The sequence below is a fragment of the Meles meles genome, chromosome 8 (assembly GCF_922984935.1).
Source record: "Meles meles chromosome 8, mMelMel3.1 paternal haplotype, whole genome shotgun sequence".
In the NCBI taxonomy this organism is placed as follows: Eukaryota; Metazoa; Chordata; class Mammalia; order Carnivora; family Mustelidae; genus Meles; species Meles meles.
The window spans coordinates 13,857,068-13,883,485 of NC_060073.1; the positions used below are offsets into that span (position 1 = coordinate 13,857,068).

The following is a 26,418-nucleotide window of genomic DNA, read 5'->3' on the forward strand; positions in this document are numbered from 1 at the left end:
TTTAAGACATTAGGATTTAGTCCATGCCCTCTGGGGTTCCTAGTTAGTCAGAGGATAAGTGTAATTGACTGCATGACTGATCATTCCTCTTATGGTTGCCAGCGTTGCACTGGGAGGGAACCAGGGACAAGCTCCAGGGGCAGGGATAACACTCATCTCCACTTTCTGGGGCCCTCCGTGGGTTTCATCCTTCAGTTTGACATCTTACTGGGCATGAGATTTACTTCCCTGTGTTCCCAAGTCAAGTTTAGATTCAGTTAACAGTTGGCTATTAACAACATGGTGCCTGTAGCACACTGCTATGCAATGTATAGAAGAGTTGTTAGGAGAGTAAATTCTAAGAGTTCTTATCACAAGGAGAAACGTTTTTCTTCTTCCTATCTTCCTTCTTTTCTCGATATTTTATCTAAATGAGAAGATGGGTGTTAGCCAAATCTATGGTGTTAATCATTCTACAATAATAAATGAAACCATCCTGCCAGATACTTTAAACTCATACAGTGATGTATATCAATTATTTCTCAGTAAAACTGGAAAAGCCAGTTGGCTCTTGGCATTATTTAATAAGTCCCATGTATTGCTTAATCAAAAACTCAGCTGGCTTACTTATGAGCTTCTAAGCATTGTTCCATTTATGGTTGGAGAGTGGGATGCTGTAGTGACTTTTCAAGTCAGGACTGAATTACTAACATGTCATCTGAATGTTTCAAGGATGGTGAGTCAATCTTTCAGAGAAACATTGGTTTTAGTGGATCTGAGTCCACTGACAGCCCTTAAGAGAAGGCATTGCAAAAAAACTTCACAGACAGAGACATTTCTGGACTTGTGAATGTTTTCACTGTCTGCTTTATGTTTTGTTTTGTTTTTGTTTTTTATTTTTTATTTTTTTGATTTTGTTTTTTAAAGTAGGATCCATGCCCAATGTGAAGCTTAAACTCATGACCCTGGGATTAAGAGTCAGATGCTCTACTGACTGAACCAGCCAGGTGCCCCTGCTTTATGTTCTAACCTTGAATCAAACTCCTTTCCTTCTCAACCATTATCAGGTTCACCATGTGAATTCCTGCAATCTGAGTGGGAAGAGAGTTATACCAGTGGCTCCAAAGTTTTAAGTTGATCAACCCTGCCACCAAAGCCAGAATTTTCACCCTTAACCTGATTAACTTTTATTGCAGAAGATCAAAAAGGTTTTACTTGTGGCAGGGAGAAAGCAGTGATTCTCTTTTGTGCTTGAGAGCAGTATAGTTTTTGACGTTGGAGAGAGGACCCATTACTTCCAGCAACAGAGCTGGGAGTGGTCAAGCATGAGTTGGATGTACTAGTTGGATGTATTTAATGGCAACTAAATATGACCCAGAAGGAAGAGCAGCAGGTGCCAGTCTCAATTACAGCCAGTAGCCAACAGAATTTCAGGCATCTTCTGGCCTCAAAAAGGACTGAAGGAAAATATTGAATAGGGAGAATGGAGGGATGAGAAGTAGGAATGGAGCCAAAAGATGTTTTTCCTACCATTGCATTAGCACTTCACCCTTAATTGTCCTCTTCTGGTTTGAGGAAGTTCAGGTTCAATGTGTAAATGCAGAATTAATAACACCTGACCTGTTGAATCTTATGCTTATTTCCAGGGATGACTGGAGCCAAGGTTCAGACTCTTGCCAAATCACAATGAAATTAACTAACTTGGGATAAATATTCCTGTGCTGGGGTCTAAGAGAGATGTGGTAGGCAATCTCTACTGGTTTATTAGCTTTGCTCTTAAAACACAGGTAGATGGTTTTGCTAGTTTCTATTGTGTTCTCTTGGTTTCTCCTATTGCTCTTGGTCATGCAGCCTATTTTCTGGCTATGCAAGCAGAGGGCTATAAGCCCACTCCATTGGAGAAGACTGTGGCTCTCCTGAGCCCAAGGTCTCCTGCATGTATCTTAGTATTTCATGATTCAGATACAAAAGTACATAAGTGTGATTTCCAATATGATGGAGGAAACACCTGCAATCTGTGTCTGAAGTCCTGGACCTCTTTGACGTTTGCCTGTGCTTTCGTTTTCCTCCTTACTGGAGTGTCATGAGTCATTTCAATTACCCAACCATGCATAATTGATGTTTTATGTCAGCTTTGTATTCACTCTGGCAATGATTCAGTAAAAGTCTACGTATATTTGCAACTCATGTCTAGAGTAAATGTTAGGTTTAGCTGGACAAGGTCACAGCGGTAATTGGTAGTCAGCCTTTGAGGAAGCCAAACTCTTAATTTTTCTCCTCTCCTCGTCTCTTCACAGTTTCCCCACCCCTCAATCCCTCTTAGATATAGAATGCCTTCATATTTTTCTTTAACATTGTCCCATCAAAACCTTCTGTGGATTGCTCCAGGAAGCCCTTCATAACGCTCCCCTACCCCGCCCCCCTTAAATAAAATTAGTTCTCAGTCCTCTGTAGCATCAAGAACATGTTTTCACAGAACTGCTGTGACATGTCACATCTTATTAGATCCCCCTTTCCCCTGATAGACTGTGAAATCTGTGAAGACAGCAATCTTGCCTTATTCATTTGTATGAATTCCACCAAATCTTAGCACAGTCTCTTACTGGAGCAGGTACTCATTAAACACATGATCAAAGACATCAATGAATCAACAAAGAGCTCTTTAGAGAGAAAGGAGTTCTTTCACTTTGAAGAGTTATTGAGGGCTGACTGACCCATCACGAATGTCCCAGATGCATTTGCATTCCCAGTGTAACAGGTAGATAAAACCGTAAGCTAAAGTAATGCTATTTTAATCAGGGCATGTCAGACACTGCCAGACTATAGGTGAGTCAAGTGATCAGGTGTTTGCAAATATTCATAAATGGGGCACTGGGGGACTTTCATGGAAACTTAAAATGATATCATGTAGATTACTGTGACCATGAAACAACTTTGGAAACTGGAAAGGCCAGTGAACACTCACTTGTTGGGTTAATTTTATCCCAAATAAAACCTCAATTTTATTTTTATTGAGGTCATTCCTAGTATGGCACCAGTGTCCCCTGTGGTCATTTTGCTGTCACCCAATAGTTATATGACTGTGAGCCATGTTGCATGTGTGAAACCTTTGTTTCCTTATTTGTAAAATAAGAAGCTGGATTCTATGATCTCTAGAATGCCCTTCAAGTAAATATTTCATATAAGCATGAATAAATCAATCATCCAAATATACTTGACTATGAAGGACAGTGCTTTATGTGAAATTAGTGAGATCAATCACCTTTCACTCTTTTGGCAAAGGGAAGGGAGGAGCTGTGGCACAGAGGATTCATAAGTCACCTTTGAACTGGAAAATAGATGTGTGATTATAACAGATTTTCAGTTGTCAATTTATTTTGTGTGAAACAATATTACATCAGATTTGCTCCTCTTTGGGATACACCGCAGCAACTGACCTTAGTATTTTTTTCTGATATCATCCAATTGTCTGACTGCCCATTTGGTTGAGGCAGAGGCTACCATGACATGTTAACAACCATCATCATTAAGTCTATGAAGTAGTCAAGTGACCATTTATTTCTATCTCTGTGGTGTTACAAACAGAAGCATATATGTAAGTAAGCTGAATATTCATCAAAGACGATTTGCTGATGCCTGAAAGTTAAGTCCATTTGCTTGAAGTGTCATGAGAGGAAGCTAAGAGTTTGCCCATAGAGCTCACTAAAATGAGATCTTTGTTTTGGACACTTCTGTTCTAGGATCTAGTTAGGTTTTCAAATACAGAATCTTGGTCTGAAGTGTCATTGGGTTGATGAGTTCTCACTTGTGCCAAGAATATCCCAAAAGCGTGATACCTAAAAGCCCCCAAAAGCTCACAAGAGAATGGTAGATAGAGTATCAGTTTTTGATTTTATTATTAGGTATTAATATCCCTAGATAGTGAAACTCACATGGGCCTCATTCATTCAGGCTCCCTAGAGAATATCTACATATCTACATATTGGTGTGTGGGATGCCATGTACTAGTTTGAAGCTACTTGGTGGGTATGGAAATGGGTACAGAATTTGTGACTAAAATTTGAATATTTAGTGGCATCTGGCTAAGCTGCCATAAGCATGATATACCAGAGTTCCTTACCCCATGTAATACATTTGAATATGGACTTTCCCACTTAGCCTTTTTTTTTTTTTTTACGATTTTATATATTTACTTGACAGAGAGAGAGCATGAGCAGGGTGGGGGCAGAGGCAGAGGGAGAAGCAGGATCTCCTCTGAGTGGGGAGCCGGACACCTGGCTCAATCCCAGGACCCTGAAATCATGGAGATGCTTTATTGACTGAGCCACCCAAGTGCCCCTATAGGCTTTGCTTTTAGAGCTCCTCTCCTTCCTCCCTCTCTCCCTTCTCTCTCTCCTTCCCTTGCCCCCTTCCTTCCTTCCCTTCCCTTTCCTCATTCCTTCCCCCCCAATCTTCCTTCCTTCCTTCCCTCCTTCCTTCTCTTGTGGTTGCATTACTGGCAAACTCCTCTACCAATGGATGTACTTTGTCTTTAGATAAGGAAGTAATTGAATCTTATTTCTGTCCAATGTCAGGACAGATCTTTCAAAAGTGACTTCGTATATTTTTGTTCTTATTTTCCCCTCACTTAAACTTCTACCCTCAGAATGGGCAATCCTAATTTCATTTTATTTCAAAAATTTTATTTTTTAGAGGGGAGGGGTTGTGGAGGTAACAGCAAGGCATCTTAACGTTACTCCCGTGAACTGCCTGTAAAACACAAGGTGACAGTTTCTACTCAGTAAACACTAAAATGAGTTAATGGGTAATCCTGAGAGGCAGTGATGTTCCTCAAGTTCTTTTTAATTTTTAAAAAATATTTATTTATTTATATATTTGAGGTGAGGGGAGAGAGGGAGAGGGAGAGGTGGGAGAGGAGATAGGAAGGGCAGATGGAGAGAGAGAAAGAGAATCTTGAGCAGACTCTCTGTTGCATGCAGAACCTGACTCCGGCTGGATCCCCCGACCCCGAGATCATGATCTGAGCCCAAACCCAGAGTCAAATGCTTAACCAGCTACACCACTGAGGTGCAGTTCTTGTAAGGCTGTTTTTGCCTCCGCAAAACATTAATTAATGTTTTAATTAATTAATTAATTAAAAATTAATAATAAGGCTTTCAGGAGCAAACTGTTGTGGGAGATTCTGTTCTGAATGGGTAGCAGAGTTTGTAAATGGGGATATCTGAAGCTTACACAGGCATGGGAGACACTGGTGGGAGCAGGATACTAATGGTTGAGTTTTGATTTTCTGCCATGAATTCGAGTTGGGAGAGGAAAGGCATTCAGAGACTGGGAATCGGGACAACCAGCCTCTTTGTATGTGAATATACTGCCACCCATTGGTCTTTTCTTGTCACTGGCCAGGTGAAGAAGCCTGCTTCTGTGGATTCTTAATATGGCCGGGATCTAGACTCATTCTAGTTATGACTCCTTGGGTTGAGAGCTTTGCAGACTTTTTAATGTGTGTGTGTGTGTTTCCCCTGCTGGGGTGGGAGTCAAGAAAGTCGGATTTTAGTGCCAACAATGACACTGACTTTCTCTGGGACCCTGGACAAGTTCTTACTGTTTTGGGTGGTGGTTTCCTCATTTGCAAAACAGTCAAAAAATTGATCATGATAACCAAATATTTTTTGAGCTTAGAAAATGACATTTGTTAAATACTTTGGATGTATTATGTTACTGGAGCCAAATAATCATATCCACTTACAAATGAGGAAACTGGCAAAGAAAGCAAGAAAATGATTTGATAAATGACAGAGGTGGGGTTTGATCTAAGGATGATCTGATTTAAAAACACATACTCTCAGTCTTGATGTTAAGTGTTTTTTAAAAGAATTCTTCCAGCTTGGTTTTTTCAATATTTTCTTTTCTTAATGAATTAATTTTAATGATAGCTAACATTTATTGGCAACTTGTTACTTGACAGAAATGTGCTAAGGTTTTTACCCGAATTCTCTCATTAAATCATTGTTATAATCCTATAAAGCAGATACTGTTATTATTCCCATTATATAGGCCAGGACACTATGGCTTACATTAGTTGATTCCTGAATCCCTAATAGTTTCCAGTGGCCCACTCTTAGCTTTTCTTCCTGATTCCCTGACACTAATGTGCCATAGGGCTTTTATTCGTAGCACTTGAAAATGTATATGTTAGCAGTTTCTTTTTTTGGACAAATGCTTGCACTGGGTGGCATAGGGAGGGAATACAGAGCTTATTCCAATATAGATCCATCCTTGAGGGAGACCTCTATCTGGTACAGAACAGTGCCTTGTCATATGGTTTAGTATGTGGACCTGCCATGTCTGCTGTGGGGGGGGGGGGTCCAGCTAGAATAGCAAGGCATCCAGTACGTGGGGAGAGAGATGACACCAGTCTGGGCACAGGGTAAGCTTCCTGGCAAAGGTCACAGTAAACTGACCCTTTAAGGACTGGACCCTGAGTAGCTCTGATCTCAGCTTTGTGCAGCTTGGAACATAAGCTTCATGGAACCTTCTGGCAGCCACCCAAATCACACCTATTGCGTCCAAGTATCTATTCCTCTTCCTAACTTCATTGACAACTTCTGCTTTCCATATACCAATATGACTGATGCTTCTCATGCTTCCTCAGGTCTAGGAATGATCTGTGATTCACCAAATAGACATATAGCTATTCTTACTGCTTTACAATGTGTCTTTTTTTTTTTTCTCCAAAATACCATCAAAACGATAAAAGTAAGTGTTGGTGAGGCTATGGAGAAAGAAGAACTCTAGTACACCATTGGCTGGGAATGGATTGGTGCAGCCACTCTGGAAAGCAGTATGGAGGTTCCTCAAAAATCAAAAATAGAACTACCACACAATCCATACAACCCAGCAGTTCCATTTCTGGGTATTTATCCAAAGAGAATGAAAATACCAACTTGAAAAGACGCATATACACTATGTTTATTGTAGCACTGTTTATAACAGTAGAAATATGGAAGAAACCTAAGTGTCTAACAGTAGATGAATGGATAAAGAAAAAAGAAAAGGAATATTACTCAGCCATAAAAAAGAATGAAATCTTGCCATATGTGACAACATGGATGGACCTCGAGGGCATTATGCTGAATGCCATAAGTTAGGATTAAATAGTATTCAAACATCCATAATTGTACAAATATTACCTCCTTCCATGAACCATGGTTGCTCTGTTCATGGGTCATTGTGCTGGCATTGAGGTGACTGAGGACACAGGCTGCCTGACATTCTGTCTACCTGGTCAGGGATGTCTGCACCAGGTGATATTGTTGGTATTAATATAAGACATGAAGATCTGTATCCATTGGACACAATCTATCCATATGCTTTCCCCCCAGAGCTCTTTGTCTCTGCTTTCCCAATCTTGCATCTTCCAGGTACCTGAACAACCCACCAGGCCATTTGCAACCTCTCAGAAGTCCAAGTATATTTTTAACTCAGGCCACTTCCATTTGTAGTAGAATCTATAGTGTTGTCACCTCTTTAATTATTGATGCTGGTAATTTGTTTCTTTTCTTTTTTTCTGATCAGTCTGATAAGTGTATTGATTTTACTGATCTTCTCAAAGAACTTGTTTTTGATTCCATTGCTTTTAAAAAAGTGTATTTTTTTTGTTTTTTTACTTAATTGATTTCCACTCTAACTTTCATTGTTTCTTTTCTTCTGTGTATTAGTTTACCGTGGCTACTATAACAGATTACTGAAAAGTGGTCCTAAATCAAGAGGGCAGCAGGGTCATGGTTCCTCTAGAGATTCTTGGTGGGGGTGGAGGGGGAATTCATTCCCTGCTTCTTTCAGCTTCGCCAGAATTCCTTGGCTTGGGGAACATACCACTCCAATCTCTGCCTCTGTCTTCACATTGCCTTCTCCTCTCTCTCTCTAGTCTTCTCTACATCTCTTCCTCTTGTAAGAATAATTTATTGCATTTGGGTCCCACCTAGATACCTAGAAAACCTCTTCATCTCAGATCTTCAATTTAGTTATATCAGTGAAACCCATTAAACCAAATCAAGAAATGTTTACAGGTTCCAGGGATCAGGATCTGAACCCTTTGAGTTTCACATTGTGCTTAGTGGGTTTTATTTTCACTTCCTTTTCTAGTTTTTCTTGGGTAGAAGCTGAAGTCATTGATTGAAAACTTTTTATTTTGTTCTCTGTTGGTTGTGCTAGAAATTTCCTATAAGTGGAGCTTAACATTTTTCCTATTAATTTTGATACATCATGTTTTCATTCTGCTAAAAATATTTTCTATATTTATTTAATTTTTTTAAAACTTATAGGTTATTTGGAAGTGTTTTATTTATTTTTCAAATATTTGGGAATTTTCCAAAGATCTTTCTGTTACTGTTTTCTAATTCAATTACATTGAGGTCAAGAAAATATACTTTCTATGACTTGAATATTTTAAAATTTGAGACTTTTTATGATGGTATATCATGGTAAATATTCTTTTCTTTATTAATTATTTTTATTAACATATAATTTATTATTTGCCCCCGGGGGTACAGGTCTGTGAATCATCAGGCTTACACATTTCACAGCACTTACCATATCACACACTCTCCCCAATGTCCATAACCCAGCCACCCTCTCCATACTCCCCTCCCCCCAGCAATCCTGATTTGTTTTGTGAGATTAAGAGTCTCTTATGGTTTGTCTCCCTCCCGATTCCATCTTGTTTCATTTTTTCCTTCCCTACCCCCCAAACTCCCCACCCTGCCTCTCAAATTCCTCATATCAAAGAGATCATATGATAATTGCCTTTCTCTGATTGACTTACTTTGCTCAGCATGATACCCCTCTAGTTCCATCCATGTCATTGCAAATGACAAGATTTCATTTCTTTTGATGGCTGCACAGTATTCCATTGTGTATATATACCACATCTTCATTATCCATTCACCTGTTGATGGTCATCTAGGTTCTTTCCATAGTTTGGCTATTGTGAACATTGGTGCTATAAACATTCGGGTGCACATGCCCCTTTGGATCACTACATTTGTATCTTTAGGGTAAATACCCAGTAGTGCAATTGCTGGGTCATAGGGTAGGTTTATTTTCAACTTTCTGAGGAACCTCCAATGCTGTTTTGCAGAGTGACTGCACCAGCTTGCATTCCCATAATGGTAAATATTCTAAGTACATTTAAAAATAATACGTATTCTTCTATTACTGACTGGAGTGTTCTAGAAGTGCTAAGTTTTGTTCATAATGCTATCTAAGCCTTCTATATCCTTACTGATATTTTGTCTACTTATTGTATCAATGACTAAGAGAATAATGTTGAAATCCCCTACTTTAATTGTAGACTTTAATTGTAGACTCATTTGTTTTTCCTTACAGTTATATTGGTGTTTGCTTTATGTATTTTTTAAATATGTGAACAGGTGTCTTTTTTTTTTTTTAAAGATTTTATTTATTCATTTGACACAGAGAGAGATCACAAGCAGGCAGAGAGAGAGGCAGAGAGAGAGGAGGAAGCAGGCTCCCTGCGGAGCAGAGAGCCCGATGTGGGGCTCGATCCCAGGACGCTGAGATCATGACCTGAGCCGAAGGCAGCGGCCTAATCCACTGAGCCACCCAGGCGCCCTGTGAACAGGTGTCTTTATTTATTACTTGTTTTATAATCATAGTTGAATATCTTCTTCCAAAAAAGAGTATTTTTTTCAAGAAAATATTATTCCTTTAAAATTTAGTGAAACCTGTCTTCCAGCCACATGAATCAATAGTTTCTCCTGTTTCTTTCTTATGCTCTAGACAAGTGAATTTCTGCCTGCAGGGTCCCCTGAATTAGAATAAGAATTTTCCTTCCTTTCACCTTCCCACTTTCTGACCTCAGATACCCTGACTGCATATGTATCCCCTATTCTTTTTCTTTTCTTTTTTTTTTCACCAGAAACAATTGTTTAAGTATTTAATATGCAGGAAATTTAAAGAATTTTTCCATTGTGTCTATACACCAAAAGATGCCATAATGAGTAAGAAAAAAGTTACCTGGTAAAGAGAGAAGGAGAGAGATAATTTCTCCTCTTCTAAAAAAAAAAAAAAAGAGAGAGAGAGAGAGAGAGAGAGAGAAATATACTTATGACTGCATAGAAAAAAAGTTCTTAAAGGGAACGCTTCAAAACTCTTGGCTATTTGTGATGAGAAATGAAAAAAAGTATAAGGAATTGGACTTTTTAACTTTATCCACTGTATTATTTTGTTTTTTCCCAGTGATTAATTTCTCCTTTGATAACAACATAAGCATTTAATTTTTAAAGATATTTTACTATGGTAGTTGGTGGGGGTAGACGGTGAGGAGGTATCACTAAAAGTTTAGGATGCATGGAAATGATGTTAACTTATTTAAAGTAGCTGTACGACTATATCTTGTGCACTAAGGAGAGAAGAAATTATTTTAAAATTCTAATTCAGCAGAAAAAATATTGACTATGAAGTAAGTATTACCTTAAGTGACCTAATTAGAGTAGATAAGTGGTTGGGGTGTTTTTGTAGAGATTCTGAGGAAAACTTCTGAGTAGGGTTTTGTATTTTGAAGCTATATTATCAAGTGCAAAAATATAGAGAGTTGTCAAATCTTCTTGATAACTTGACCCCACTATCATTTTGAACTTATCTTCTTTATCTTGGTAATTTTGTTTGCTCTAACATATGTTTTGTCTGATGTAATAGAGCTACACCATCTACCCCTTTGTTAGTATTAGCAAAGCTTATCTTTCTGCAGCCTTCAATATTAAACTATTTGTGTGTCTGTATATTTAAAGTGTGTCTGTATATTCAAAGTGAGTTTCTCAAGGGAGTATATTGTTGATTCTGCTTTAGTCACAGTATCAATTTTACCTTTTAGGGGTATTTAGATATAGAGTGATTATTGATACGCTTGAGTTTAAATCTACCATCTTGCTTTTTGTTTTCTTGCTGTTCCATCTGTTTTTTTTTTTTTTTTTTTTTTTTTTTTTGGTCCCATCTGTTTTTGTTCATTTTTTGTTTTGTTTCATTTTCTCATTTCTTTGAATCAGTCTTTGGTTGAAAACTGTCCCAGGGAGTGTTTATTTTATTTTTTAATTTTTTTATTTTTTTTGTGGGGGGGCTCTTCTAGCTTGCTGAGTAGTAGAAAATTGATAGGAAGAGAAATCCTCAGGTGGTGGTAGTGAAAGTTGGCTGGTAAGGGCAGGGTACAACAGAGTAACAGGAAAGCAGTGCACACACTACATTTTCTGAAGTGCTTAAAGTTCACCAAAGACATTATAAAAAAAAAAAAAAGATTTATTTATTTATTTATTTATTTGAGAGAGAGCGAGAGCGAGAGAGGGAATACAAGCAGGGGGTGTAGGGGAGGGAGAAGCAGGCTTCCTCTGAGCAGGGAGCCTGATGCAGGGCTTGATCCTAGGACTCTGGGATCATGACCTGAGCTAAAGGCAGAAGCTTAAGACTGAGCCACCCAGTTGCCCCCAAAGATATGATTTTAAGCCTCTCTCTTGCTGGCTAGTAATTGGAGAGGCAATCTCATGATGTGGTGGGGTACCCAATGAATAAGTCGCTAAGCCTCATTTTAAATGACTGTTTCTAGATCAGGAGAAAATACAAATATGATTCAAGTAAATAGCTGGGAATATTAGGACAAGGTATTATATTATTTATCAAGGTAGCAGTATCAGCTGTATATCTTTACCTCTTGGCTTTATCCCAGGGATTAAATGGTGGACGCAAAAGGGATTATGCAGCGGTGAATTGAAGATGGTAGGATAAGGTGGAACATCAAGAATCAGAAGCCATTTCGGGGGGCACCTGGGTGTCTCAGTGGGTTAAAACCTCTGCCTTCCACTCAGGTCATGATCCCAGGGTTCTGGGATCGAGCCCCACATCGGGCTCTCTGTTCTGCGGGGAGCCTGCTTCCTCCTCTCTCTGCCTGCGTCTCTGCCTAGTTGTGATTTCTCTCTGTCAAATAAATAAAATATTAAAAAAAAAAAGAAGCCATTTCAAGCTAGGACTATCTCAACCAATCCTTGTATTATTCATGTTGAAATACATATACATTTTCTAAAGAAATAAATTGTTTGCCTTATGGATGGTGGCTTACATGTTATATTTATTTACGGACAACTTTAGGAAGAAAGTGAGATTACAAGGTATAGAGATAAAGACATAGATAAAATAGTAGATTTGGATGTAATTTCTTAGATCATACATGCTATACATACTTTTCATATTCTTTTTTAAATTAATAAAAATATGAATGTCTTTTTATCTGTTTAAGTAGTCATCCCCACATAATTTCTATTTCCACTTATAAAGTATGGAAATATAAGTAAATGTAAATTTCCCATCCCCTCCAGATTCCTATGAAGAGATTCCTCATCCATAGATTTTGCCTGCATATAAAAGCATGCATGTTTGTACATATGTATACACTTTTACAAATAATGTAAAGGAAAGCTGACCTTATACACATCTCTACTCCTGGCTTATTTATTTATCTATTTTACTGAATGAATCTGATATATACTGTTGTATAAATTTAAGATGTACAATGTGGTAATTTGATATATTTATATATTTAATATGTCTGTTATTGCATTGCATATTGTAATATGACTGTCATTATTATATTACATAATTATAGTATAGCATTGTTATCTATATTCATTATACTGTGCATGGGTAAAATAGTAGTCCATTCATGTTGTTGCAAATGACAGGTTATTCTCCTTTCTTATGGCTGAATAATATGTCATTGTGTATATATGCCACATTTAAAAAAAAATTAGTCAATCGATCATGAGCAGGGGTGGGGCCAAGAATCCTCAAACAGAATCCCCACTGAGCATAGAGACTGATGCTGGGCTGGATCCCAGCATCATGACCTGAGTGGAAATCAAGAGTGGGCTGCTTAACTGAGCCACCCAGGTGCTCCTGCACCACTTTTTTCTTATCTATTTATCTCTTAATGGGCATTTAGATCTATTTATCTCTTAATGGGCATTTAGGTTATATATATATATATATATATATAATAGCATATATATATATATATATGCTATTATAAATAATGTTGCAATAAACATGGAAGTACAGATCTCTCCTCAAAACTATTTTCATTTCCTTCAGCATACTGTTTAATAGTGGTGGGACCAATTTACATTTCCATCAACAATGTAGAAAGGTTTCATTTTTTCTACATCCTCACCAATACTTCTTGTCTCTTGTCTTTTTGTTTTTTTAAAGATTTTATTTATTTATTGGACAGACAGAGATCACAAGTAGGCAGAGAAGCAGGCAGAGAGAGAGGAGGAAGGAGACTCCCCGCGGAGCAGAGAGCCCGATGTGGGGCTCGATCCCAGGACCCTGGGATCATGACCTGAGCCGAAGGCAGAGGCTTTAACCCACTGAACCACCCAGGCGCCCCTTGTCTCTTGTCTTCTTGATTATAGTCACTCTAACAGGTGTGAGGCGATATATTTTTGTGTTTTTGATTTTTATTTTCCTGACAATTAGTGATGTTGAACATCTTTCCACTTGCCTGTTGGCCCCCATTTTGTTGTCCTCTCTGGAAATAGGTCTATTTAACTTTTCTGCCCATTAGAAAAATTTATTTATTTATGTAAGCTTTTATTTTAATTCCAGTGTACTTAATATACAGTGTTGTATTAGTTTCTTTCAGTTGACAATGTAGTGATTCAACATTCCATATATTACTCAGTGCTAATCAAGGTAAGTGTACACTGAATCCCCTTCACCTGTTTCACCCATCCCCACACACATCTCCCCTTTGGCAACCACCTGTTTGTTCTCTATAATTAAGAGTCTGTGTTTTTTTGTTTGTCTCTTTCTCTTTTTTCCTTTTGTTCATTTGTTTTGTTTCTTAAGCCACACATATAAGTGAAATCATATGGTATCTGCCTTTCTGTGACTGACTTATTTCACTCTCATTTCATATCTCTAGGTCCATCCATGTTGTTGCAAATGGCATATGGCCAAATAATATTCCATTATATATATATATATACACACCACACCTTTATCCATTCATCTATAAATGGACACTTAGGCTGCATCCATAGTTAGGTTAACAATGTTAATTCTTCTGATCCATGAGCATAGACTGTCTTTACATTTGTGTTTTCTTTGATTTCTCTCAACAGTCCTGTGTTTTTCATTGTACACATCTTTCACTTCTTTGGTTAATTTTATCCCTAAGTATTTCATTGTTTTTGATGCTATTTTGAATGGTGTATTTTTCTTTATTTCTTTTTCAGATGTTTCATCGTTAGTGTAAAGGAATGCAATTGCAACTTTACTGAATGGTTGATTGGTTCTTACAATTTTTTGATGGACTCCTATACATAAAAGCATTTAATCAGCAAAAAGTGGAAATTTTAGTTCTTCCTTTCCCATTTGTATGTTTTTTATTTCTTTGTCTTGTCTAATTCCTATAGCTAGGACTTCCAATACTATGTTGAATAAGTTTGGTGAGAGTGAGTAAAGTTGTCTTATTCCTGATCTTAGAGGAAAACTTTTCCATATTTCTTCATTGAGTATAATGTCAGCTGTGGGTTTGTCTTATACGGTCTTCATTATATTGATGTATGTCCTTTCTATACCCAATATGTTAAGAGTTTTCATTTTGAAAAAAGTGTTGTATTTTGTGAAAATTTTTTTTTCATGTTTATTGAGATGATATGATTTGGCTCCTTGGTTTTTAAAGTTGAATATTTCATATGCAATTGTATCACTTCAAAACACATAGCTCTAACTCATTTAAAATCCTATTTAACCTGGAAACTTTTGATAACAAATGGTTTCTAAGCATTTGTTATTTTAACTAGTGCTGCAACAATAGACACATTTTTGTATTAGCTGTGCCATTCAATTTTTAAAGCTTTCTGCTTTTAATATTCTTTTAAAAATATTTTACTTTATAGTACAACTTTTCATGTGTTGAGGCATCTGTAATGTATGTGCATTTTTTCTGGTAATATGAAGGTGATATAATTTATTTTTATAATTTATGATGTTAACTTAGATTGTATATAATAAAAAATTTCTTGAATTATTGTTTTCAAACTGTATCATTATAAAAGATGTTAATTAACATTAGACTTTTCCTACATTTATAGTTCTTATTTTCCTTCCATAGGCTCATTTTAATAGATTATGTTATTATCCTTGACACTCCTAGTGGCAAATTTCCCATGTCTTAGAATATACCCACATATGAAATGCTGTATTTATCACATTTAATCAGTATTTAATGGTTCTCGATAATGAAATAAAGAGATTGGTAGGCAAGAGAATCTGTAAAACTGTCTTCTTTTATGTTTGTGTTAATTATATTATCATATTATTATTAGTCATATTAATATCATTATTGATTATATTAATATTGTTATATCACCATTTCCTATAATCACCACAGCTTTTTATTCTTGAGCCCATACCTAAGAGTAGTCACTCTAATCAATGTAGGGTGGAAGGAAATTGTTGAGCATTTTGAGAATGATTAGACTTTTCTCCTCTTAAAGAAAAAGAAATCCAGCCAATTTACTGGAATTTTATGTTTTTTTTTTTCCTTAAGATATATTGTGTGCACCTGGGTGTTATATGCAAACAATGAATCATGGAACACTACATTAAAAAGTAATGATGTACTGTATGGTGACTAACATAACACAATAAAAAAAGGAAAAATATATATTGTGTGTTTTTCAATTCAGTAATGTGGCAAGGTATTAAAATTAATGCACAGAAATCAGTTGCATTTCTACACACTAACAATGAGACAGAAGAAAGAGAAATTAAGGAATTGACTCCATTTACAACTGCACCAAAAACCATAAAATAACTAGGAATAAACCTAACCAAAGTAAAGGATCTGTACTCTAAAAACTACAGAACACTGATGAAAGAAATTGAGGAAGACACAAAGAGATGGAAAAACATTCCATGCTCATCGATTAGAAGAATAAATACTGTTAAAATATCTATACCACCTAGAGAATCTACACATTCAATGCAATTGGTATCAAAATACAGTCAATATTTTTCACAGAGCTGGAAAAAATAATCCTAAAATTTGTATGGAACCAGAAAAGACCCAGAATAGCCAGAATGTTGAAAAAAAAAATCTGTTGGCAATGTCAGACAATGCCAGGCTTCAAGCTCTATTACAAAGCTGTAATCATCAAGACAGCATGGTACTGGCACAAAAACAGACACACAGATTAATGGAGCAGAACAGGGAGCCCAGAAATGGACCCTCAGCTCTATGGCCAACTAATCTTTGACAAAGCAGGAAAGAATATCCGATGGAAAAAAGACAGTCTCTTCAATAAATGGTACATGGAAAATGGATAGCCACATACAGAAGAATGAAAACAGGCCATTTTTTTTTTCACACCATACACAAAGATAAACTCAAAATGTATGAAGGACCTCAATGTGAGACAAGAATCCATCAAAATCCTAGGGAAGTACATAAGGAGCAACCACTTAGACTTCCGCCATAGCAACTTCTTGCTGGACACATCTCCAAAGACAAAGGACACAAAAACAAAAATGAACTATTGGAATTTCATCAAGCTCAAAAGGTTTTGCACAGCAGAGGAAACAGTCAACAAAAATAAAAGGCAACCCACGGAATGGGAGAAGATCTAATTTGCAAATGACATATTAGATAAAGGGCTAGTATCCAAGATCTGTAAGGAAGTTATCAAACAACACCCAGAAAACAAATAATCCAGTCAAGAAATAGACAGAAGACATGAACAGATTTTCTCCAAAGAAGACATCCAAATGGCTAACAGACACATGAAAAAACACACCCCTTGGCATCAGGGACATACAAATCAAAACCACAATGAGATACCACTTCACACCAGTCAGAATGGTTAAAATTAACAAGACAGGAAAAAAAAAAACCAAATGGTGGTGAAGATGTGGAGAAAAGGAAACCTTCTTATACTTTTGGTTGGCATGTAAGCTGGTACAGCCATTCTGGAAGACAGAATGGAGATTCCTCCATAAGTTAAAAATAGATTTGCCCTATGACCCAGCAGTTGCACCCTACTAGGCATTTATCCCAAAGACACAAATGTAGTGATCCAAAGGGGCACCTGCTTCCCAATGTTCATAGCAGCAATGTCCACAATAGACGAACTATGGAAAAAGCCAAGATGTCCATTGACAGATAAATGGATAAAGAAGTGGTTCATATATAAAATGGAATATTACTCAGCCATCAGAAAGGATGAATACTTACATTTACATCAGTTTGGGTGGAACTGGATGGTATTATGCTCAGCAAAATAAGTCAGTCAGAGAAAGAAAATTATCATATGGTTTCACTCACATGTGGAACATAAGAAACAGCACAGAGAATCATAGGGGAAGGGAGAAAAACTGAATGGGAAGTCATCAGAGAGGGAGGAAAAACCACGAGAGAATCTTATAGGAAACAATTTGAGGGTTGCTGGAGGGAGGGTGGGTGGAGGACTGGAGTAATTGGGTGATGGGCATTGGGTGTTATACATAGTTGATAAAATATTGAACACTATATCCAAAACCAAGTATATATTGTATGTTGGCTAACTGAATTTAAGTAAAAAAAGAAAAAAGACATTTTGTGTGTTTTTTGCTTAAATATAGATCATGTTAAGCTCTTGTAAGTTTTTTACATGCAACATCTCTCTTCTTTAGAGATACCAACTATTTGTATGTTAGATCTTCCTTTAGTCCTAAGTAATCATATTTTTCTATGAACATTCTGAAGTTGTAGCTTATTTTTAAATTTTATCTTTTTAACCTTCTCAAATATCTTCCATGTTTGCTCTAAGGAGTTTCTATATTACTTTTTTGTTTTGTTTCATGTGTTGACAATTTTCATATAATTTCTTTCCTGGGATTAGCCAGCCTACTTCCCATTAAATTTTATAAATATATATTCCTTCTTTTTCAATTTGCTATCCCACAGAATGGCTTTTTTTTAATTTTAAAAGTTTATTAAAGAATTTCTATATTTTTTTTCTGTGAATAGAATGACTTTTCCTCTTATTTTCCTTTCCCTTTTTAGATTTAATAAAAATGTCAATAAAATCTGTTATTGTTGTTTTTCTTATTAGTTTTAATTGCTTTTTAAGAAGAATTTTCCTTCCATCCTTATTCAAATGTATATAACATAATTTTAATTGCTAAATATACACCATTATGAATTATAAATTTTAGGGAGGGGTTATTTTCAAGTAATTCAACAAATACACAATGACAATTATTGACAACCTTCTGAGATAGATAGTTAAAATGAACTACCAATAAAATATTATAAGGGTTGAGTAGAAGGGGACACCAACTCTTCTCTCAATAAGGTCTCAGAGAAGGTGGTGATTGCAATACTTTAATCTGTTTCACCAGACTCCACATTTGCTTCTTTTTTGTGTGATCCTTCCATCCCAAACATCTTCCTTGCTTCTGCTTCTGCTGATCTCATTAGCACTGCCCTGGAATACCTTTCCTCTAACTTCAGTCTATCTAAATTTTATTTATTTTTCCACGGTAATTCCTCCCTTGAGTATTCTCTCCTCTATTCCAGTTTTGTAGAGATCGGTCCCTTCTTTGGAGTCCATGGACTGTGTTTTTGTTTTTCTTTTTGTTTTTGTTTTTTGCCTAGAGATTAAAAAACCTGCTATTTTATTTTAATGTCTAGGTATTATGTTCCTAACTATGCTATAAAGCCTGACAATAATACATAACATTAATGAGCACTGATTCTGTGCTGGACACTCATTAAGTAGTTTAAATGTAGAGCTGTGAATTGTGTAAGACTGATGAATCTCAGACCTGTACCTCTGAAACAAATAATACATTATATGCTAATAAACAAACAAACAAACAAACAAGTAAATGTATCACTTTATTAAATCCTTCCAAGATCTCTGTGAACTAGACACTATTGTATTCTTTAGTTTAGGGATTAAGAGGATGAGGCACAGAGAGACTTAAAAAATGTACACAAGCAGTAGAGCAGTGGAATTGAGATTAACGCCAGGGGATGTGTCTCCAGAGTCCAGGCAGTGAACTACTTCCTCCAAACTGGTCCTGGGTACTCAATGCATCACGCCCCACTGATAGAAAAGAGAGCTGCTTTTGGCATGAAGGATGCCAAAGCAGGGGGACAATCCCTTTTGTTTTCTTAGGAATCCTCTTTATGAGAAATGACACCGTTATGAAATAATACTCGGTTCAAGTACCACTGAGATTATGTTAATTTTGTCCCTTTAGGTGTAAACGCTTGAGGTTTTAGTTCTTTGGGGACCTGACACCAAACTACTGAAAACTCCTGAGAACTATTGGAAACTCCTTATTCTGTGCATATTAATGTGCATATTAATGTGCAGGTCAATTAGGATCTCTTCACTTGCAGGCTCTTCAAGATGGAGATCTGTTTTCTTCACCATGTATTTAGAAAGTCATGCCTCTTGGAAGAGGTTACCACCATGAAGGAAGTTGAGTATTCCTTTCTTCTAGAAAATGGTTGTTTCCTTTGAAGCAGTTAAGGGAGCTACATGAAGGATATCCTTAAAGAAGTGAGTACAGCGGGGCGCCTGGGTGGCTCGGTGGGTTGGGCCGCTGCCTTCTGCTCGGGTCGTGATCTCGGGGTCCTGGGATCGAGTCCCGCATCGGGCTCTCTGCTCAGCGGAGAGCCTGCTTCCCTTCCTCTCTCTCTGCCTGCCTCTCTTGTGCTTTCTCTCTGTCAAATGGATAAATAAAATCTTTAAAAAAAAAAAGTGAGTACAGTGCATTTTGGAAGATATGAAGTTTTTGAAATTTGGTGGAGAAACATCAGGATGAGTTTAAATGACAGGAAAATAACCTTCCTAGCTCAGGCTTTCTAAATAGAGCAGACTGGCATTTTGTTCACATTCTCAGGAGACTAAACAACTGGTTTGTGTCACTTTCTTTTTAAAACTGAATTTCCTGTTTAGTTTTGCATAACATAGAGATCCTATCATAAGCCTAGAATTGTCTTTGTGACAATTCTAGTCTTATGTCTTTGTGACAAAGTATGATGAAATCATGCTTTATAGTGTATTGAGCAAATGATTATGACAACGATAAAAGAATCAAGTTGAATGGATACAGCCACTATTTATATCCTATCTCAAGCTTCACATGTAATTATTGTACAATATGAGTCCTATTTTGCTTTTATTTTATTTAGAGGACATTAGTTGAAGTGATAGTAAATGTTACTTAAAACCAATTTTTCTTTTTCTTTTTTTTTTCAAAGATTTTATTTATTTATTTGACAGAGAGAGATCACAAGTAGCAGAGAGGCAGGCAGAGAGAGAGAAGGAAACAGGCTCCCTGCTGAGCAGAAAGCCCGATGTGGGACTCGATCCCAGGACACTGAGATCATGACCTGAGCTGAAGGCAGCGGCTTAACCCACTGAGCCACCCAGGTGCTCCCCACCAATTTTTCTTTTTTTTAAAAAGATTTATTTATTTATTTGACAGAGAGAGAGACTCCGCTAGGGGAGTGGGAGAGGAGAAGCAGGCTTCCTGCTGAGCTGAGAGTCTGATGCAGGACTCAGTCTCAGGACCCTGGGATCATGGCCTGAGCCGAAGGCAGATGCCTAATGACTGAGCCACCCAGGCACCCCAAACCAGACTTTTCATACAAATTTTCCTATATAGTGATTGTCTCTTTGGAAACCATTTGATCTCTTTTTCCTGAACTAATGAGACAAAAAGTAGTATTTTCTGCACGGTGCTCCTTGCACAAATCATTTCCCATTTGATATTTTACTCATTACTATAACTGACATTGTCTGACAGATGTCAGGATAAGTGTCTTAAAAGAAGTTTATATAATGTATAGGGAATCACATAAAATAATGTTATTTTGGTGCAAACAGATGCTTAATTTTCTGTACAACTGTCATGGCATTTCCATTTTGCTGTCCAAAATTTGGCAGATCACTTGTTCTTATACACAAGACCTCTCCATTTCTTCTATGGCATCATATTCTTTTATATAAGTAACTGCTTTACTAATTGTGTACATTATCCTTTCCACATCCTGTTATCAATGCAAATAGAGAGTAGACTGATAAACACATATATGAATTGTGTCTTAATAATGTTAAAGAATGGTACTGATCCTTCAGTGAGAACAGGAACTCCCTTGCTTAGTCTTTCCCAAATGTCTGATGTAAGGATCTGAATATCACATTGGTGAGATTTTATAGTACTTCCAGTAAAGGTATTATTAAGTGACTTTTATTATCCTATAACACAAAAACATGAAACGTGGAGACTAATTCCCATTTCAAATACACCTTGAGGGAGGTTTCGACAATGTCGTTGGACTCCTCTTTTTCTGGGAGAAAGTACTGAATCCAAAGAGATCGGGGGTGAATTGTCCAAGTTTACACCGTGTCTATGCACAACTCCTAGACCTAGTACATGGACATCCTGTCTTCCAGTTCAACAATAATTCAATAATTGCCTGTTAGAGACCTGTGTAGGATAATCTGTCATTTGTATAAAACATTATTTCTAAGTGCTAGCGATTGCTTTTTTTTTAATTATAAAAATTGTTTTTCCTTCTTGTAACAGATTACAACTGACCAATGGAAGATAAGAATCAGACAGAAGTGACTGAATTTCTTTTCTTGGGCCTCACAGATCACCTCCAGCATCAGACTGTCCTCTTTGTCATGCTTCTCTTTGTTTATGTTGTCACCCTGGGGGGTAACATAGGGATGATCATTCTCATATGGACTGATCCAAGACTCCACACTCCTATGTACTTTTTTCTCAGCCACTTGTCCTTTGTAGATATTTGTTCTTCATCTTCCATTGCCCCCAAGATGCTGTGTGACATCTTTGCGGAGAAAAAAGACATCTCTTTTGTGGGTTGTGCCACACAAATGTGGTTCTTTGGTTTCTTTGTGGCAAGTGAATGTTTCCTCCTGGCTTCCATGGCATATGACCGGTACATGGCCGTCTGTAAGCCCTTGCTGTACACACTCATCATGTCCCAGAGGGTCTGTGTGCAGCTGGTGGTAGGACCTTACACCATGGCTCTTATAAGCACAATGACCCATACAATTCTCACTTTTCGCTTACCCTTCTGTGGTCCAAATATCATCAATCACTTCTTCTGTGACATTTCTCCACTGCTGTCTCTAGCATGTGCAGACACAGGGATCAATAAATTAGTGCTGTTCATCTTGGCTGGAGCAATTGGTGTGCTCAGTGGCCTGATCATCATGGTCTCCTATGTTTGCATCCTGGTGGCCATCTTGAAGATCCAGACTGCTGATGGGAGGCAGAAAGCTTTCTCCACTTGCTCTTCTCACCTGACTGTCATCTCCATCCTCTATGGGACTCTTTTTTTTATCTATGTTCGGCCTGGCTCAGTTTCTTCCCTGGATATCAATAAAGTGATTTCTCTGTTTTATACTGTGATAATCCCCATGTTGAACCCCCTCATCTATAGTCTGAGGAACAAGGAGGTGAAAAATGTATTCAGGAGGAAGTTGGAAAGGAAACATTCTCTAATGGTCTTGGTAAAATAGAACTCTGCTGTGTTGTACCGTAGATGTTGGTACAGACTGTACGGGAAAGCAATCGCTGAAGTGGAAGTCAGAAACTGCATGTGAGTCCATGCTCTGCCAGCTCATAGATGATTTGAAAAGTGGAGTAGTTCTTAAATATTTTTCTGCAGTATCTTATTGTCTGTGACATGATGAGTGTTTCAAAACAATATAGAGATGGATTGAGAACATAAATGTGAAAATATACTGGAAGAAAACTTAGATGAATATTTGTGAAGTCACGGGCATTTGAATACTATTTAATCCAGACAAGAAAACCAAAAGTTGTAATTGAGAGGTCAAGGTAGCACAAACAATATTACCAGGGAAATAATAAAACAAGAGAAAAATATTTGTACACATGTGCCAAACAATGGGATAATACCCCCAATATGCAAAGAGCAGTCTAAAATTCAGAATGAAAAAGAAAAACAATAGGGTACTTGGGTGGTTCAGTCAGTTAAGTGTCTGCCTTTGGCTTGGGTCATGGTTCCAGGGTCCTGGGATCAAGCCCCCCATTGGGCTCCCTGCTCAGTGGGGAACCTGCTTCTCCCTTTCCTCTCCTTTTGTAGCTCCCCTTGCTTGTGCTCTCTTTCTCAAATAAATAAATGAAATCTTAAAAAAAAAAACAAAGACAACAAATAAGTGAGCCAACAAGTGAATAGGCAAATCACAAAATAGGAATACAAATTGCCAGACATGTAAAGAAAACATGCTGAATGTCATTACTGGTCAAGTAAATGAAAAGATATTAAAATGTCAATGTAGTGTCTTTCAATATAGATGCAATATTGTTAGTTTTCCATGTTGATGAAGGTCCTATTTGGCCATGTATCATCTTATTTCCTGCTGATAGTGTGAATAATCGATTTCCACAAAGAATTTGGCAGTTTCCTTATAACATGATAAATTAATATGGTATTTGACCTAAAAATCCCTCCTTTAGAAATCTAGTTGACAGAAACATACATGCCAATGAATAAGATCACACATATTTTAGCATCATGTATGGCAAGGAAGAATAAAAGAAAATATGGGACTATCCAACACTAGAATAAACGCACATTTTTTTCTCCTATGAAAGGTATAGTAAATGAAATGACTGGATTACATAATCATGGACTGACCTGGAGAAAATTGTTTGCAGTTACTATTAGGTAAAACACAACAAAACAAACCAAGTTGAAGATGAGTGTGCTGCTATGATCATTAAGAAAATGGCAAAACCTAGGTAATGAATAAAAGGTGTAAATGAACATAGAGAGAACTTATAAAGGATGCATAGCAAGCTGTTGACATTATCACTTCAAGGTGAGTTGCATAGACGTAGGAAAGCAGAGGTTGTATTCAAACACATTTGAACTAGAGCCTCTGATGTTAGTTGGGATCCATGTGGATGGCCCATGTTCATCATGTGATAGATGCTGCTTTGCTCATCTCACTTTATTTATTGGAGAATCTGATGGAACCCAGGGCATTAGGGCAGGCCTGGATACATGCTCACATGGTGCCTCTTGTGCAAGTGTTCCCTCTTTATTAGGTTCCACAAATAGACCAGGAGTTCTTTTTCAAAAGCCATAACATTTACTTTTCAGTGTTCCAAGATTTATTGCTTATGCACCACACCCATTGCTCCATGCAATATGTGCCCTCCTTAATACCCACCACCAGGCTCCCCCGACCCTCCCCCACCCCCCAAAAACCCTCAGTTTGTTTTTCAAAGTGCACAGTCTCTCATGGTTCATCTCCCCCTCTAATTCCCCCAAATCACTTCTTCTCTCCTCCCAATGTCTTCTGTGTTATTTGCTAATAACACAAGTAAATGAAACTTACTCCAAAGTAAGTGAAATTACATGATAATTGATTCTCTCTGCTTGACTTATTGCACTCAGCATAATCTCCTCCAGTCCCATCCATGTTGATACAAAAGTTGGGTCTTCATCCTTTCTGATGGAGGCATAATACTCCATTGTATATATGGACCATATTGTCTTTATCCATTTGTCTGTTGAAGGGCATCTTGGCTCTTTCCACAGTTTGGCAATAACATTCTTGTTACCTGTGAGTTGGAACATCTCATGAAGCTCAGGACCAGCATTTTCCCCCCACTGAGGCTTGTAATAAACTCCATGTTGTTTCTCTCCCTAGGAATATATCTTTCATCATAGAGTCTGTTGGATCCTGTGGTCCAAGAGGCAGCACTGCTTCTACTATACCTGGACCTGCTGTGGAGCCTTTCCTGCTCTGCATCCCACTTTCTGAGAAGTCAGATATAATTCTTACCTTTTTCCTCTGTAGGTGTCATGTCATTTTGACTCTGCCTTCTTTCAAGATTTTTCCTTTATTTTTAACTTTCTGTACTTTGAAAATTATATGGCTGGGTGTAGTTATTTGCTGGCCTTCATTCTGCCTGGTGTTCTTGGAGCTCCCTGGATCTATGGTTTGGTGTCTATTATTAACTTGAGGAAAACAGTCATTGTTTCAAATATTTCTTCTATTCCTTTCTCTCTTTTTTCTTCTGATATTCCCATGATAAATATGTTACACTTTTTGTAGTTTTTGCCCCATAGACCTCACTTAGATATTTTTCTCTGATTCTGTTTATTTGTTTGTTTTTTCCTTTTCAGTTTTTGAAGTTTCTATTGTTATATCTTCAGGCTCATTGATTTTCTCCTCAGCCGTGTCTGGTCTGTTAATGAGCCCATCAAAGGCATTCTTCGTTTTGGTTACAGTGGTTTTGATCTCCACCATTTTCATCATAGTTGATTTAAATTCTTGGTCTGATATTCCTACATCTTTACCACGTCTGATTCTGATGCTTGCTCTGTCTCTTTGGATCATGTTTTTGCGTTTCCATATCTGCCTTTTATGATTTTTTTTTTTTTTTTTGCCTTTTATGTTTCTCCTGATAGTCAGACACAATGTTCTAGGCAACGAAGGCTGCTTCAAACAGTCCTTTTAGCAAGGTGGTCGTAAGGTGTGGAGGGAGAGAAGCATTCTGTAGTCCTCTGATAGGTCTTAGGCTGTTGGTGGAACCATGCCTCTGGACGAAGAGCTTCAAAAGTGTTTCTCAGTGTTTTTCTCCCTTGTAAGTTGGGACAGGATGACAGTGGAACTGGAGTGGTTATTTCCTTTCTCCAGGTGGAAGGCTAGAGGAAGCTCAGTTTGCCATTTTTCTTCCCCCAGATTCATCAGGCTCTAAGAGGACCCCAGCTGGGGATTGCATGTTTAACTAGTTTCTCCTGAAGGCAGGCTTTATTAAGAAGCACAGAGCACTCTGAGCGATTTCAGAATGCTTCAAGGGAGGGAAAAATGAAACAAGATGGGACTGGGGAGGAGACAAGCCATAAAAGACTCTTAATCTCAGGAAACAAACTGGAGGTTGCATGGCAGGGTGAGGGAGAGTGTGGCTGGATTATGGACATTGGGGAAGGTATGTGCTATGGTAAGTGCTGTGAATTGTGTAAGACTGATGATTCACAGACCTGTACACAAGAAACAAATAATACTTTATATGTTACTTTAAAAAAAAAGGAATACTTCCTCTTCTCCCCTGATGGAAGCATAAGGGGATTTTTCTCTTACATTTACTGTATGGACCTGGTCGAACACCTGGAGGCAAAAACTCACTTTGTTCTGTTCATTTTTTCCTGTCGAGGCATTGGTTCCCATGGCAGTTTCCTCTTGTGAGTAAACTGTGACTCTCTGCATTCACCTCTCTATCTCTCCAGTCGTGGGGGCAGTGGTTTGCTCTGTGTCCCCCCCTCTCTTACAGATCCAAGAAGAGTTATTGATT

At 37.5% G+C, this 26,418-nt stretch overlaps 1 protein-coding gene across 1 annotated transcript; it reads left to right on the plus strand.

Moving 5' to 3' along the window:
* The first annotated feature begins 21,653 nt into the window (after positions 1-21,653).
* Positions 21,654-22,604, plus strand: LOC123949741 (olfactory receptor 5G3-like). Its single transcript, XM_046017330.1, has one exon. The coding sequence runs from the start codon at positions 21,654-21,656 to the stop codon at positions 22,602-22,604; it is 951 nt and encodes a 316-aa protein (XP_045873286.1).
* Positions 22,605-26,418: the final 3,814 nt, after the last annotated feature.

What these genes read in the sequence shown, in the direction of transcription:
- LOC123949741 (XM_046017330.1), top strand. Translation starts at nt 21,654, where the DNA reads ATGGAAGATAAGAATCAGACAGAAGTGACTGAATTTCTTTTCTTGGGC.